The sequence below is a fragment of the Callorhinchus milii genome, unplaced genomic scaffold (assembly GCF_018977255.1).
Source record: "Callorhinchus milii isolate IMCB2004 unplaced genomic scaffold, IMCB_Cmil_1.0 Scaffold5, whole genome shotgun sequence".
In the NCBI taxonomy this organism is placed as follows: domain Eukaryota; kingdom Metazoa; phylum Chordata; class Chondrichthyes; order Chimaeriformes; family Callorhinchidae; genus Callorhinchus; species Callorhinchus milii.
This window is the reverse complement of record NW_024704746.1, coordinates 13,174,257-13,191,995: the sequence shown is the minus strand read 5'-3', so window position 1 is coordinate 13,191,995 and position 17,739 is coordinate 13,174,257. Positions and strand designations below refer to the sequence as shown.

The window sequence follows — 17,739 nt, the reverse complement described above, 5'->3', positions numbered from 1 at the left end:
TATTACATCAAACTGCAGTATTTTCCTTTGTGTTCCTTTACTGTATGCAAATGATCTTTCTAAGAAGCAGGCTAGACAAGTGTGTGTGTGTGCTTCATCCCGAAGATCCTCCACCTCGCCCCCTCCCTCGTCACTTTCAAGACCAGTCTCATGACCCGCCTCTTCGACTGTGCTTTCGATCTCTCTGCTTCCCTCACTGTCCTCCACCTCCCCACCCCGACCCCCAGCTCAGGTCCGTAACTCTGTCTATCCAGCGCCTTGGGACATCCTCCCGACGTGAAAGGCACTACAGAAATATAATTTTGTTGTTGTTGTATTCTACAATCGGAGAGTGTGATTCGGGTCGAGGTTCACACTTGCAATAAGATAATCACTGCATTTGGAATATACGGTGCACTGTTAAGGGGAAAAGCACTTTGTTTCGCAAGGGAAAGGAAAAAAAACATAAATCCCTTGAGAAATGAGAACAAGGATCTTGACTCACTCACTTCTTCTACAAACCACCCTCCTGTCTCCTCAATCTCTGGGGAAAGTTCTAAGTAAAGCACCACTGCAACAGCTCTTAAGGTGTTAAGGCAATGAATTGTGATCATTTTTAATAGCTATGAAGTGCTGACTGTGCAGCGAGCCCCGGAAGCTCGCTGCACCTCCAATGAGAAAGAAATGTGTTTCCAAAGATACCTGTGGTCAACTGCTGACTGAAACAAAAGCAATGGCACCTAGTTTCTTTGTCAGGTATAATAATCATTTTCATTTCAGAATGATTTATTCCTTTTATAAGTAGTCAGCAGAAGATGGCCCAACCCAAGGTTCTAATATCTTTAATCCTCCTTCTTCCTCCAGACTATACACCGCAATCAGAAATACCACGACTGGAGTTATTTAGTTTTGAGGATCCTGTGTCATTCTCTCCTTGTGTCATTCACCGCAGCACTCATATATCGGCTCTTACAAGTTACTTGAACTTACAAAGACACAGCCAGTGTTACCCTCAAACAGAAAAATCAGCATTTCAACTGCAATTAGACAATTTGGAACATGGATCACGACTCATCCATTAAATATTATTAAGCCGCTGAAGCACAAACATGAAATGTCTGACATTGTACCACACCCTTTTTCAACAATAAAGTGATGGACAGAAAGTGTGCCCCTGGCAGGTTTGTTCTGTGAACATATTCCAATACACTGACTGCTAAACCCCTTATGTGCTCCTACTGTTAGGTGGATGGGAGCATCCAGCTGTTACTGAAAGTGTATCCACTTTGTGGAAAGAAGGAGCATCTAATCTCACACATCAGCAATGCATGCTTAGCAATGCAAAATCAAGCTACGTGCAGCATTGAATTATATGGCATTTGCTTATTCAGGGTTCATTTGTATTCCACGGTTTTTCTAATTATATGAAGCACAAAGCTTTACAGCCACAGCGCATAAAAGCAATTTATATTAAAAAAAGCACAGCATGTATACCAATTACAATATGCCCATCACTGCATGCAAAAGAGAAATTAATCAGTTTGAGACTGTCCACGGATCCTGCAGGGTTGCTAATGAAACTGGGTTTAAAGAATAAAATGTTCAAATGGTGCAATCCAAACATGCTGTAAGCAAGGCTCCATCATCAAGTGTTTGTTCAAAAAATATTCTCTTACAGGCTTCCTTCCATCCAAATCAATATAGTTTAAGCTATTACCTTTACTTTAATCATTAAGCAGAGGGGAGCTGGAAGGTGGAAGCCTCGAGTGAGGTAATTTTTCATTCCTTGGTGAATAATCACAAAAGCAGCCAGGCAGCATGCCATACTTTGTCTAATGTAACAAACCAAATTGTTACATAGCTATATTTTGGACACAAAGACCAGTTAAGGTTTTACCAAGAATTCTTTTAGTGAGCTGGATTCCAGGAAAACATTATGCTTGATGTGGTACAGTCCTCTATCCCCCAGTGCCTTCGCCTTGCCTCCTCCCTTTCCTCCTTCAAGGCCGGTCTCAAGACCTTTCTCTTTGACCGTGCCTTCAGCTCCCCTCTCGACTCTCTACCCCCTCCTCGCTCCCTCCCTTCCCTCCCCTCACCCTGACCATTTCCCCCCTGCTCGGGTCCTGACCCAACTGTACAGCGCCTTGGGACGTCCTCCCGACGTGAAAGGCGCTCAATAAATGGAATCTTGTTGTTGTTGTTGTTGTCCTATGCATCATTATGGACTATGTACTATGCATCTTTGTGGGAAAGGCAGACTCACTGACAGTATGCATTCATCAGTCAGTTGGGGTAGCAGTCCGAATCCTATTTAATGAATTGCCTCATCTGAGTAATAACGCTTACCTTATTTATCCAGCACATGATGGCATCTTCAATATCGTAGGGAAGGTCTGTGGCTGGGAAGAAGTTTGTGAACTGCTGAATACACGAGACCACCTTCTCAATGCTGATCATCTCCACAGTATAAGCCATCATCAGAGTGTCAATCATGGCTACGTGTGCAGCCTGCAAAGAGGAAAGTACAAGAACCTATTTAGAATAGTCTTCAGCAATGACTCAAGACTCATAGTCTACTCTGTGGAATGTTGGGAGGGCTCTGCTCAGGGTGTTTTGACCTTTGGATGAGACATTAAACCGAGATCCCATCTGCCTGTTCAGGTGTATATTAAAAAAATACCAATGGCACTATTCAAAAAGAGAAGGGAGTTTCTTTCTGGCCAATAATCCTCTACAAAAATTAGGTTAATTCACTCATTTGTGGAATATGTGGTGCGCTGATTGGCTGCCGCATACACAATCACTGTACTTAACAAAAATTACTGTAAAGTGCTTTGAGATATTTCAATGTGATAAGGCACAAGAAGGATATTAATAATGTATCTCTTGTACTTCAATAAAGTGCTGTTGAAACAGCAGAAGCAGTATTTTTTCCTACTAACCTCTAAGTCTCTGGTTAATCAGGAATCAATCTCTAGAATGTCAGTGAATTCAATATTTACTACACAAGGTGGCAGTACGTTTGATATATTGTACATTTGATACATACAGATTGAATGTAATTCTTCAGCTAGTGATTGTTTTGGTTCATATCTCCGTCCCTCGTTTATCTTTCCTAGCTTGGCACAAAAACACTTCTACATTCACAGTGCTCATTGTGTCTTGAATCAATGCAAACATCTTGAGCTGCACACAAAAGGTATAGAAAACTGGTAGAAAGAGATTTAACTTAATTTAATCAACTAGTGGTTCATAAATCTCAGCCCAGGCTCCAAATATAGATGCACAAGTGACTGCTATAATAATCCCTCCAAAAACAATAATAAAATTGGTCATTTTCAATCTACGACTGTTTGTGGGACATTGCTGTGCGCAATTGGCTGCCGAGTTCGCCCACAGATATACAGTCAATTCACTTTACAGTGTATTCTGTGAAGCGCTTGAGGACGTCCTCCCGACATGAAAAGCGCTCTATCAAACTCAAGGATTATTATTATTATTATGAGTAGACTAGCTGCCATGTTTACCTACAAAATACACAACTGCTACACTTTCCTGTGATATTCTCCTGACGCGAAAGCACAATCTCAAATGCAAGGATTATTATTATAATTATTATTAATAAAGGTGAGAAATGTAACTGATTCATCCCAAATCTGTAAATGAATCTAAAAATATCATCATACATTGCGAATTAATATTTAATATTCCTAATTGTTACTAAATCTATGGATTTGTGCATCTAATTAGAACTGGGGTTTAACCAATATTTTCTCTTCTGAAATATTTAGAAAACACATACGCAGATTTAAAAAATGAACTGAATTGCTTTTGAGCATCAGTGGGTTTGGTGGAAATAAAAAGCAAACATTTACAAAATATGTATTAAAGATAACAATTCTTCCCTCTTCAACTCAAAATGCTTACTCAATGAAGATCTATTACTGGAAACTACTGATCCTGAAAATACGATAGCGATGCAGATCCAACATACTTTCCCGCGTTAACATTGTTGCGAGCACCAAATACAATACTGAACTAAGATTATTGAAAGAAAAAAGCAGACAAGAAATTAAATACAGAGAATTTTAACAGAAGTACCAAACCTAGGTTTAACATATTATCTGAAAGGCAATGTGGTGCTTTTGACCATGCGGTGCTGATCCAGTGAACTGAAGCATCAGTCAAAGCTAGGACCTCTAGTTTTCTCACGGCGCTTCAACCAACAATGTTCTGACCCAGAGATGAGAGTAGTAATAATTTATCAATACCTCCGAGTCAGAAAATGCCAGAAAGCACATCGATTGCCTTGTACCAAAACATTAAGATTTTCATACTAACCAACCCCACCTCAGAGAGAATGCAGAAGAGTGACGTGCTGCAACAGAAGAGATGTACAGCTCTAGTGTAAGATTCAGAAAATAAATCTCCTTTGGACTACTCGTTTTGATTACCACAAGGCTAAATGAGTATAAATGAAATGTTGCTGAAATTTATGGTATTACTATCAATGTTTGCTTAGAGCAGTGACAGTAGCATTCGAGCCAGGAGGTTGAGATGTCCTGACCAGTCAATTTTGTGAGAGCAATTTAGGGAGTCCCTCACACCTGCAGAATTGATAACAATATATATCAAGTTGTATTTATGACTCGGGTTCTGTGGAAAATGATGCAGCCATAGGCCAAAAGTTGACAGAGAGATCATCTTACTTTGTACTCCTTCCGCCCGCTCCCACCCACATTTGGAATATGATGCTTATTACAGCTGAACTTTTGCACGACCCAACAATTAAATGATTCAATCTACAAGTAGGAAATTGACAATTGCCTCACATTTAAAATCTAGGAGAATTTTCCCCTTGGATTCAAGATATGCTTAGCCATTTTCTGTCTGGTGATTTTATGTAAAAAGCCTTTGGCTTACACTAATGGAAGATGTTCGGGGACAGCTGGTTCTGAGAATTGCTGATGTGTGAACTTGTGTTACTGGAGCTCCCACCAGTAGCCAAATCTTGACCTGGTCTTTCCAATGACATATTGACTCTGAACTGACTAAAGACCCAGTCTTTGAACCCAGAAGGCAGCAATCATAGGCCCATTACAACAACAACTTGGATTTATATAGCGCCCTCCATGCCGGACGGCGTCTCAGAGCGCTTCACAATAACGGATCCCGGGGCCGAGCCAGGGTGAGGGGGAAGAAGGTGACCAAAGGCACGGTCGAAAAGAAAGGCCTTTAGCCAAGACCTGAAAATAGGAAGAAAGGGGGCAAAGCGAAGGGAGTGAAGTAGGGAGTTCCAGAGCCATTATCGATGACAGCAACATCATCTCCAGAATGGATGGTGGGATAGCAGAAGTTTAGTGTTTGAAATGTGAATTAAATCTCAAGCGAGAGACCTGGGTTCGATTCCTGGCAGGGCGAAATTTTGGGCAAGTTTCCTTACTACACATGCCTAATAATAATCCCTCAAGNAAAAAAAACAATAATGAATTGGTCACTTCAATCCACGACTGTTTGTGGGACACTGCTGTGCGCAATTTGACCGTCGCATTTTGCCCACAAATATACAGTTAATTCCCTTTACAGAATATAAAGCGCTACAAAACGTGAAAAGCACTATATCAAATGCAAGGATTATGATTATTATTATTAAATGAGTAATACAGGAGTAAATTAAAATATAAAATTTGGATAAAACCTAAAAGTTGAAATACAGAGGTAGAAGAGAGTAGACAGGTAGAGCTGGATTACATCCTTTAACTTTAAAAAAAACATTTATTGTCATTATGTTATTGGAGTAATAAAGCTATTCCTCTGTCAAAATACAATATATTCGCATAAAGCAAAAGAGCCAAATGCCATAGCAGGGTTGGTACTGTAAATCACTAGCTGTGTTTTCCTGAAGACAGCTGAATGAATGCAGCGAGTATTAGGGGGGAGGTGGCAAAATGTCATTAATTTGACGATAATTTATGGTGTGAGTGGCACATTTCCTGCATACAGTTTGACGAATGGTGACCTGAAGGCAGGGCATGGTTCGAGTTAAGTAGAAACTAGTCCTTCAAGTAAGCAACGATCGACATTGTCTGGCCTGGGACTATGTACACACAGTTCGTAAACCAGCATCATAGATTGTGATACGCAGTATGTTTTTAAAAAAATCAACATTCATTACTTAAGCAATTTCTCTAAAGGGTGTATGGAGAGATGAGGGGAAGCCGACTCACTGTACAGACACAGAACAGATATATTATCTGCTGTGCACTTGGCCTCTTCCTGAACCTTCAACATGGTTCTTACATAAAACATACCCTGGAAGGCTGGAGATTTTATATGACCATATTTAAACTGAAATTTGAAATGAAATTGGCATGGCTCATCCTGTATTTACACTGGTGATTCCATGGCCTTTCCTAAGTGTTTGCTGGATGGCATTTTACAAATACTTTTTTGCGTTTTGAAGCCTGACATCTAGCACTGGCCATGGAGGTTTAGATCTGTCCTGTTACATAATAATAATAATCCTTGCATTTGATACAGCGCCTTAACACATTGTCAAGACATGTCAAAATGCTTCACAGAATATAATGTAAAGTCTAGTGATTGTCGGGAAACCGGTGACTATGTAAACACACAGAGAAGATTTCCTTTTCCCTCAAAGGGGATTCAAAGCTAGCTCCATGAAATATGTGACTTAAATTAATACAGATTTTTAAGACTTAAGTTTTATTTTTCTAGATAATATTTATTTATGAGGATTAAATTATTAGATGCACAGAATTAAGATGGGGAACCATTAATAGCTCACCTGCCCATTGACCACCTGTAGTCTGGTAGCTATGATATCTTTGTCAATGACTGGTCTTGCAAGCAAAGTTGGCTATCAGCTCTGTACTGATAATCGACAATACTTTGACATCTCCTAGAGCTATCCAATTGATCAGTTTTAAAACTGATGTCGAACAGTTGGTGATGGTTGAGAAAATTTGCAATTTTGGGTAATGCAAACCAATGTAAGTAATGACTGAATCACAATGATTGATATGTAATATGTAATGTCCTCCCGAAGTAAAAGGCGCTATACAAATGTAATCTTGTTGTTGTCATTTCATTTTATAATACAATAAACCAGAAAAGATGGATTCTGATTATACACTTTAAGTGTGGAAGAGCCTGTCTACAAAGTTGATCAGGTTTTATTGAACACTACAAGAGCATTTATCCAGGTATATCAAGTGGCAAGAAACAGAATGACTCTTCTATTTCAGCCCAAATTCGATTATATCATTGAGCTGAAGGCTAAAAGGAGGCATTACTGCTCTCAACTCCGAGCATTCAAATTCAGAATAAAGGGCAAGTGCACTCACTGACCAGTTATTAGGAACCATTTTTATGTATGCCAGTTCCTGGATTAAATTTTGCTTCAGTATCTTAAGTGCTGAAATTCTACACTGGCAAAGTCTTCTGCAGGCTTTTGAGTACTCACTTGGACAGTTCAGAGCAAGACTCTTCATGGCCACCCAATGATCTAAGAAACAACCAACCACAGCAAAACAGGATTAGCTGTTCTTACCTAGAACCGACAGGGACATCCATTGTTTTATTATATTGAAGTGAATCACAGCAAGAATTTAACACATTACTATCAGCTGACAGACAACATGCTTGAAGGATGACACTTCTTGACAGTGACAATAAACGAGAAATTGCATTTCTGCAAGTTGGAACTAAGTCAAAACATCTCTAAGCATACACCATCAGTTAAATAGGAAATTTTGTTTGCCTACAAAACAGTTGATACGCTTTACAATAAATTCTGTAAAAGCATCCTCCTAACATGGAAGGTGTGATATCAAATGCAAGGATTGTTATTAATTATATTTTAAATTAAATATTGAACCATGAAGTGTAATAGATTGCATGAATGAAATAATCCATATTAACATAATCAGTCAGTCAACACTAATGCTTTCAAGGTTACAGACAAAGGGGGACACAGGGGAATGTCACCAGACTATGATTCTTTGTATCAATAAAGATTTTTTGTTTAATGAGATTGATTCTTAAATCTTTGCAGTCAACTTAATCCCTGCAGCTTACTCGTAGCATAACAGTGTACTTCTACAGACAGACATTCACATACTTACTACTCTTTTGGGTTTGAAAGTCACCAATGGGTTTTTTAAGTAACCTGACAGAGACTTTTGAGACACCCACACCTGAATGCATTATAGAAGTTGCACTACTATTAGACTAGTTCTTTCTGTGCTGGATGCAGGGAAAATGGAAATGCTACAGCAATCTAATTTTAAGCAGGGGATTCACTGGATAGATTGAAATATGAACTTTGGTCTTCAAGTCACCATAAATGGTTAGGTTGGAAGGAATTCTTGGGCTGCCTGTAAATCTACTAATACTGAATGAATCTATTTCACTCAATGGGAGTCCTGTCTGCCTATATTGTCTGGAGTATTTCTTCAAGACAACACAATGCATTCTGTAGTAAAAAAGGAAAATAAAATGAGAATTAGCCTCGAATAAGATTCCTTAATAACACAATATTTAAATGATTTATATGAAAGTCCCCGTTTAAAAACTGGTCAAGTTCTATCTTTTGCTGTAGTTCATATTTTAATTTCCAATTGATAGATAATTAAAGTGTTAATTACATCACTGCATTGTCTTGTGAAGTTTGTGTCAGGTTTCTTCATTATTTTCAGAGCAATGCATTGAATGCTGTGACAGAGATGAAAATCATCATTAAAAAGGCCAGTGCCTGCAGACTTGTTTATTAATAATAATAGCTTTTGATATAGTACCTTAGCACATCATTGAGATGTCCCAATGCACTACAGAATATACTGTAAAGTGAATTGACTGTATATTTTGTGGGCAAAACGTAGCAGCCAATTGTGCACATCCCAGAACCTGAAAACCAGCAGTTACTCATTGCACTGGAAGTGATCTTGCTCCCAACAGTACAGCAATGTATAGTAGAAAGTCCAAGTTACGTTTCTCCTCAGTGCATTGACTGGAGCCTTTTTTTTTAAAAAAAAACTTTATTTCCAGATTCTAGGCTTACAAAAGTTTGCAAAACTCTGTAACCCGGCATTCCATATGCTTCCACACAAATAACATTTCATAAATGTTGGTTCAGGGTTTTCAGATTACCCACTGGTCTGAACAAGAACCTTTGGGAATGTAGGTGGAATCAAAACAGACCCTGAGCTTGAACTGCAGTAATACTGTGGAAAATACAGATCAGAAATCCTACCTGGGTTTAATTTTACTCTATTAATGTACCATTTCAGATTATGGGGAATTTGGCAAATTGTTGAATTCAGTCTTAACTTTGCAGCCTGTTTTTCTGTGAATCTTAACGAAAAATGTCAGAAAACTGACTTCGCAAATAAAGACAGTACTTAAATTCTGTACTCTGAAACGCTACGTTTAGAGTAAAACTAGACCCAGGTGGAATTTCTATCCATACCTCTTCAAAGTGAACGACAGCTGAGCTCCAGTACTGCTCACTTTAAGCTTCCACTGCTAATTTACACGGTGCTTTGCCATCAAGATGCCAGCATCAGTTTATGTCATTACCAAGATTATAGCAAATCGGTTCCTCTCCATTAAACCAAAATGCAGGCAGACTGGCTCACTGCTTTGGACTCTTCTCAGTGTAACAATATCCCTGAAGTGCAGAAACACCCGTGCATACCATAAAACCAACCAACAACCATTAGCTGCTTCACTGCATCTATAGCCCACTGGTTCTAACAATAATTACAGACAACAATGCACCCACACATACAGTAATAGTGCATTAATACTGCTCGACTCCAGCCTCACTGGGATGTTATCTGTACAAGGAGCAGATGTAGGTCGTGTGGGATTGCATGCTTCTGCCAATAACATGCATCATTTCACTTCCAACTGAACCTTGTTAGACACTAAATGTTTTTGACCACCCCCAAAGTAAAATGCTGAACGGTTTGCAGGCTAAAATTAGAAAACACAGCACATCGGATTAAGTCAGATTTACTGACCCCTTTGCCAGAACTTGCAAACAACAAGGCTGGTGATCTTGGTGAGTGTGTTTCTCCTGTGTGAAATGCCATCCCGTTATTTAATGCTGCCCTCTTTGCAGCCCTCTCCTCCAAAAAGGAAAATATTTAAAATGCATTGCAATATAAGGAGGATATACTAACCTACTAACATAAAATAAAAGATCCCACGAGAGTACTTTAATCTGCAGGGTCCAGGCCAATATTCCTCAGTCATTTCATTGAAAACAAAAATGCACTGACCTTATCGCTATTTGTAGATGTTTCCATTACAGATTAGCAGCTGGGTTTACTATAAAATAGTAGCCAATTTGGTAAATAATAATAATAATCCTTGCATTCACGATAAAGGAATGTCAGTATATCAAAGGAAACTATTACGTTACCATGAAATCGTCTGTTCAGTAGTTTTCGAAATATATATCATACATACACTGTACTAAGCTTTGCTACAGTATCAGAACCGGATTAGTAGTTGAGGGCAGGACAGATCTGTAGCAAACTGAAGCACCACTCTGCTCAAGTGACAGCTGAGCACTTCACATAGCCAGGGAGGATAGACAGGAAAAGCACTCTCAGGCACCATCTGCTGGCTGGTTAGAGTGCCCACAGTGGAGGTCTGGGGTCAGTTCACCCACCCATTGGCTTGTTAATCATGGATTATGAGACAAAAAGAAACACAAGCAGGAGAAAAATCTGAATATCTTTAAAACACACTCAGAAAAAGCAGTCAACACAAACTCCCACAGCAGCTGAAGAACAATGAAAGCTCCTGGTTAACTTCAGCCATTGCACATCTGTCATTTCCAGACTGTGGCTGCCTCCTCACTGGTTTCCTGACAGAAGCTCTATGTGAAATCTCACAGAGTCGGTCTTTCAGCAGTAAATACTGGCATAGGGCCTGCATAAACAACTACAGTTATTTATACCAAAAGGATGGGCGTTGGAAAAACTATCACCAAGATTCTAAACATACTCACCTAGCTTTATAACAAGCAAGCAACAGATGGCAGAAATTTGTTTTCTAAAGAAATATGAACGTAAATCATCTTAGAGTGTACTGAATACACAGCAGATTGTGTGCCGTAGAAAGTACCGTACTTCCTTTCCAGTGTTCTACAAAGCTTACATACTGCCAGTGATGAATATTTCAGCCTGGATTGACAAACGGCAGAGAAAGCTCCCATCAGTACTATAGACAGCCCTCCCTGCCTAATCTTTGCCAGAGATTACCTTTTATAACACTGCAGAGATTTGGGCAAGTTATCAGTCTTCTACAAAATTATGACTACAGCAGCATCAAAAGATTTGCATTTTGCGCAGAAATTAATTTGTAATACAGGAATAAGTTTCACATTCCCCTCTCAATTACAGTTCACCCAATAAATAGTTGCACCACTTCACAGTATATCATGAGAGATGCTTTGAGAAGTCTCAATAATGCAATAAAGCATTATCAAAATGCAAGAATTATTAACTGAGAATGCACCTTCGCTTCTTTCTGCTAGTCTGTTTACATGGGCCCAATGAAAAATGTTAACAACCAAATTCCCTAGTTGAGAGTACCAGCTTGCAAGTAGTGGTGTGATTCAAGCATTTTGCCTCTGGATGGAAGGGGATGTTGTTTCCATTCTGCAGCATTGCCAGGGTTGTGAAGATGTCTCTAGATTGGCTCTGACATAGGAAACATGAGGGGGAGGAAAAAAAGGTGAGGGAATTGTATAAATTAATTTGCCACATCTGCAGTAAAAGAATCCAGCATGCTATTTTATTCCTGGAACTCACTGAAAGACTCACATATTGGTTCACAGAACACACTACCCAACGAGGATGAGCGAATGAATGAAATAAATTCTCCCTTCCAGCAAAACAGTGAAGGGAAAAGTTGACTTAGATCCAAGTTCCTATTCGTCATTAAAAAGGAAACGCAGCCTTACCCCAGTCAAACACAGCAACCATTGGCTTGGCTTTTATTGGCCTTCAGGCCTTCATTTATGCTCCTTCATACTGTGCACTGCATACTCCTCTCAGAAAGAACTCATTTATAACTAGGTGACTGTTTGGTTTATAGTTGCCAATAGAGACATCTGAAAATTGATGACACGGAAGTAACAAATTGGCACTTATAAAGAGGCTTTTGTGTAAGGAACTAAATAAAAATTACCCTGAAGACTGCAGAAAGATTATTTTCCTCAGTCAAGTTTACCCCGGAAATATATTTTGTGCAGTTTACTTCTTAAAAACAGCCATCACAACAGAGGGTCATAGTCATGTATTACAAATGGTATAACATACCAAATGCTTTCTAGGTCTTACAATACTCAAACATTACTATTTATGGGCCTCTGACAAAAGTAGTTTTGATGTGGAGCTAAGGGAGTTTGCGCTTGTTTTGTGGGTTAGGAAGAAATGTATTGATACTTATACTTGATAACGAACTGCTATTTTCAAGCATATTACAGGAGTGACAATCTGAAACAGAAAGAATGCAGAAGACCACAGGCAAAAATCATTTAAAACGTACAAAAAACTGTTCTGAAAGGAACAGCTTAGAGGAGAATAATAACTCCTGATTCCCGAAGCCAAATTTTCTGTAGTCTGATAGATCTGGATTAGTAAAGACCTAAAAATAAATCGTCTGATTGCGCTTAGTCAGAAAAACTGGTTAGCACGAACCACTAGTTAATGTTATACTGCTTTATAGTAGAAACTCTCCTCATCTCCAGAATGTGGAGCTTTGCACTGGAGGAAAATATGTTCTGTGCAAGGGCTCGTGTGTCCTACCAGGCATGCAAAACAGTCACAAGATAAGGCTTATGCAATGCTGCGAATTATACATCAGATCAAGGCATAAAAATAAGTTGCACTACTGAAGTTGGAGAGAATACAAACTAAACACAAAGAAAATTTAAATCAAAGGCTATGTTGAAATAAAAAATTAAAATGACAAGAACAGAAGATTATATTGATCATGTGAACGGGAAGGCGGAACAGTTTTTTAAAGCAAAAGATAATCTGTGTATGATGATGGGGGTGGGGGGAAGAGAAGAGCATAACAGGAGATTGGGAGGGAAGGGTAAGAGCTGTAAGTTCAGACAGGGGGAGGAATGACAGTGTGCAATATGACCGTTGCAATTCCAAAATGTTTTGTGCTGGGTATCATATAGAGTGGACGGTACTGGAGATTAAAGAGAGAATAGCAAGATCAGATAAGATAGTGAATTGTCACCGCAATTCTGCAGTGCTCCTAATGCAGACCTGCTGCGGTAATACTGCAGCAGAGCATCAATAGAAAAGGAAGCTCACTAAACCATCTAGTTCTGATGTTGCAAATACAATAACAACAACTTGTATTTTTATATAGCTCCCCTCACCCTGGGTAGTGTCCCAGAGCGCTTTCTGCTCAAATACAGAAAATGGTCCTTCTACCTCTACCTCCATAGAGGGCATAAATGCCTTACTCCTCCAAATGGTTTCCTGGATACAGCTCCAGGTTCCAGTATAGGAGACGTAAGGGAAAATTCAAGGTTCACTTTAATGAGTTGATGAAAGTTACTCGAGCAAGAGACAGATGTTCAACATTCCAGTCAGGTTGTGGTGCCGCCGCTTGCTGACAGCCAAACTCCGGGCAGACCCAACAAACATGTTAATTGTATCCCCCATCAAACAGTTATCACAACAAACATCAAAGTTACTTTTAGTCTGTTCTTCATGAATGGAACTCTCCACAATCTGAAACATGCAGTATTCTTAATAAGCTAGCATCACCACCACATATCATAGAGCAGTATTTTACATTATCTTTGGGGTTGTCATTAAACAAAAATGCACCCAAACCCCAAAGTGTAGCTTGCAGTCTAATTAAATAGTTTATAATTTAAGTAAGTCTTGGGCAAGCCGTAACCCGTTCCTCCCTTAGTGCCAGTGCAGTCAGTCAGGTTACACCCCAGTTATGCTGTGGGTACTGGTTTGACACTATTACTTTGTCGGACAAAATGGAGTTTTGCTCACAGACCTCTGAAGGTGACTAACTTGTTCTCTGGCTGCCTAATTTCAGATCACATTCAAACTGCAAACTAGTTATACATCGCTATCTAGATTGATAGAGCTCAAAATATTAATTCCTCCACTGTCAAAAGAGTGAGAAAATGAGAGCAAGAAAATTCATCTGCAGAGATTATGTGATAAGCATCACAAGGATTATTTTAAGCACGCATGGGTTTGAAAAACAAACTCAGCCTTCTCTTCTTTCAGACCAGTTATTAATGGCATTGGGCTCTGTAACTTATATTGCTTTCATAAAAGGATGCTTTCACCACTGATACAGAAAATTAAACTGTAGACATTTTTCCAAAGTTGTATCAGTTGAAGGAGTTATTCCAACTCAATTTTTGTGCAAAAATGATTTGGATGAAGAAGGCCCTTTGGCTCATCTGATCTCATTCTTCCAGAATACTCACCCTACTGTCTTCCCATCGCAGAATCAAGCTGCTCTTTAAAATGAGCCCAGTGGCTCTAGTCTCAACCACTCCTTATATTAATCCCCAACAACAACGATCACCATTTAATTTAAAGATCACGTACTAAGGTAATAAGGCTTCACTCTAATAAGGCAGGATTTTCCTCAAATAAACAAACATTCAATGGTGTGATAAAAGTTGGCAACAGGAAACACGGCAGCAATTTTTGTGCAGCTCTTGATTAAAATGACTTCTTGAACACTAAGACTGAAAGGAAGATGGCAAAAAACAGAGCCGTGCATGTATTTTGTGTAAAGAGAAAATGGGCAGCATCAAAATTACTGACAGAAAATAAAAATGAAGTGGACATCTATTCAAAATTCGACTTTTTTTAAATAAAAAAAAGTTTGTGCAAACACTTCAGTTCTGCCTTGTTAATGCAAATGATGCATTTCAGTTTTTGTGAGAATGTATTCACATTACATGCAAGTGGCATTGCTTATGGAACGTCACAGAACTGACGTGCTCTAAAATTACAGCCTCCACATACTGTTGGACAGAACTAGTCGCAGCATGACAGTCTTCCTTCACACCATGATCACCATGGAAACAGAGGCCTCCATTAGTGCTTTACATCTCCAGCCACAATTGTCTCATTTCCCTGAGGGAAGGAAACAGACAAAAGCAGATCTCGTCACTGCTGAATCTGCGCTGGCATCAGGTCTCAACCGAACTTTCAACACTCCTGGATTAGTACCTGAGGAGTTTTATGTAAAACAAAGCAAGATTTGAGATTCCATTCCCCTCCTCACCAACCAAGAGCATTTTCAAGTGACTTAATTCTCATGTCGGGAGGACATCCCAAAGCGCTTTACAGAACACACTGCAAAGTGAATTTACTGTATATTTGTGGGCGAACGCGGCAGCCAATTGCGCACAGCAATGTCCCACAAATAGTTATATGGATTGAAAATGACCAATTTATTATTGTTTTTGGTTTTGGAGGGATTATTATTAGGCTCTGTGTGGAGTAAGGAAACTTTCAAGGTTTCGCCCTGCCTGGAATTGAACTCAGGTCTCTCGCTTACAAAGCGAGTGCTCTAACCACTGAGCTACAGGACTCCACATCCCTGTAGCCATCCCATTACAGCATCAAGTTATTTTTTAAAATTATTCCAGTGGTTTGTCCTCATTCCCCCTTCCCACATTCTGTCGATTCCCTTCTGTGTGAAGATATTTCAGCATCTGTCCTAAACTAGAATTACAGGTTACTGACTCAAAACATAGATAAAACCTGAATAAAATATGAGCTTTAATAGAAACAATACCACAAACATACAACAAGGGTACTTTGCATGGCTTAACGTGACAATCTCTCCAAAACACATCCAACTGCACCTCAGTGATTTGGCCAACATTTCAAGACAGATCTGACAAAAAAGTGCGACTCAAAATGACATACTGGAGAAAGCCAGAGGAAAAAAGTTAGGTAGGGTGGTAAACAGTGAGAAGGATAGGAGCCAACTGCAGGAAGACATAGACAGAATGGTAAAATGGACAGACACATGGCAGATGAGTTTCAATTCAGAGAAATGCGAAGTAATGCATTTTGGTAGAAAGAATGAGGGGAGGCAATACAGGCTAGGTTATACAATCTTATGGGGGGTAAAAGAACAGAGAGACCTGGGGGTGCAGGTAAATGAATCCTTGAAGGTGGCAGGACAGGTAGGTAAGGCTGTAAAAAGGGCAAATGGGATTCTAGGCTTTATAAATAGGGGCATAGAGTACAAGAGTCAGGAGGTTATGATTAACCTATATAAAACACTGGTTAGGCTTCAGTTGGAATACTGCATCCAGTACTGGGCACCACACTATAGGAAGGATGTTAAGGCATTGGAAAGGGTGCAAAGGAGATTTACGAGGATGGTACCAGGAATGAGGGACCTTGATTATGAGGAAAGGTTAGAGAGGTGAGGATTGTTCTCATTGGAGCAGAGAAGGTTACGAGGAGACCTAATAGAGGTCTTCAAAATCATGAGGGGATTTGATAGATTAGAAAGGGAAAAACTGTTTCCACTGGTGGGTGTGTCGGTGACTCGAGGTCACAGATTCAAAATAGTTTCTAAAAGAAGCAGAGGGGAGGTAAGAAGAAATGTTTTTGCGCAGCAAGTTGTTTGAATCTGGAACGCATTGCCTGAAAGGGTGGTCGAGGCCGATTCGATAACAACTTTTTAAAACGCAGTGGACAGGTATTTGAGGAGGATGGGTTTGCAGGGTTATGGGGAAAGGGATGGGGAGTGGGATTGATATTAATTGCTCTATTCAAAGAGCCGGCACAAACTCGATGGGCCGAATGGCCTCTTTTTGTGCTGAACAATTCTATGATTCTATGATATTGTGACTAGTCTATAATTCACATACTTCTGCTGAGTATTTTAGTAATCTCTGTTGCAACAAAGAGCGAGATGATTCAGGATGGTTTGGCTTGATAATTAGCACATGCAATCTATTCACAAGACAAATTCAGACGAAGAAGACCCACCTGACCTCATCCTTCCAGAACACCGACCTTCCACCTCAGCAACAAACATCTTTTTAAACGAGTCCAGAGTCCTGGCCTCAACCACCCTTCCAACCAACTGAGCTGTTGTTAATTACTCTCTTTGTAAAGCAAAACTTCCTGACATCTGTCCTGAAATTGGCCCTTGCAATTCGCTTGTCTAATCATTACTCATAGCTCATTCCTCATTAATTTCACTTTTGGGTGTGAACTTACTTCCTCCCAAACTGTCGGCACAAAGGTGGGACCTGAAGTTGGCCAAAAACAAACAACTAACAGCTGCCATGTTCCTTTCTGCAAGCAGTCGGTTTAATACAATCTCAATGTCACAGAAGACCCCATTCCATCAGCAGTGTAGAGTCCAAAAAAAACAAGAACAGCTCTGGATAGGAGCAAATGTCTCTAAAAACTAGTCCTAAGACTAGGACGCTTTCTCTGCAAAAAGGTTTGATTTGTCAGCTGCACGATGACCTCTTGTTTGTTTTTTCAACTGTATTGGTGAATTCCTCCACCTAGTAACCAGTTTTACTACCTCAGGCTAGGTTTTAGTAATGACTTCATAAGGTTGTCATTACTCACCAATAAAGAATGGACAGAGTAAGAGAATAATAAATAACAATCCTTGCATTTGATATAGTACCTAATCACATCATTGAGACATCTCAAAGTGCTTCAC

General features: G+C 39.5%; 1 protein-coding gene and 1 non-coding gene across 6 annotated transcripts in view; both read right to left on the bottom strand.

The window, feature by feature from the left end:
• The window catches only part of camsap2a (calmodulin regulated spectrin-associated protein family, member 2a), a 59,564-nt gene that overhangs the window by 24,720 nt on the left and 17,105 nt on the right, over positions 1–17,739 (bottom strand). For all 5 annotated transcript variants that reach the window (XM_007887308.2, XM_007887310.2, XM_007887313.2 and 2 more), the window contains exon 3: positions 2,326–2,487. In XM_007887308.2, the coding sequence (XP_007885499.1) occupies positions 2,326–2,487 (162 nt within the window). The remainder of the gene's footprint in view (positions 1–2,325; positions 2,488–17,739) is intronic.
• Positions 15,554–15,625, bottom strand: trnat-ugu. Its single transcript has one exon. It is a non-coding gene; the product is annotated as a tRNA-Thr (tRNA).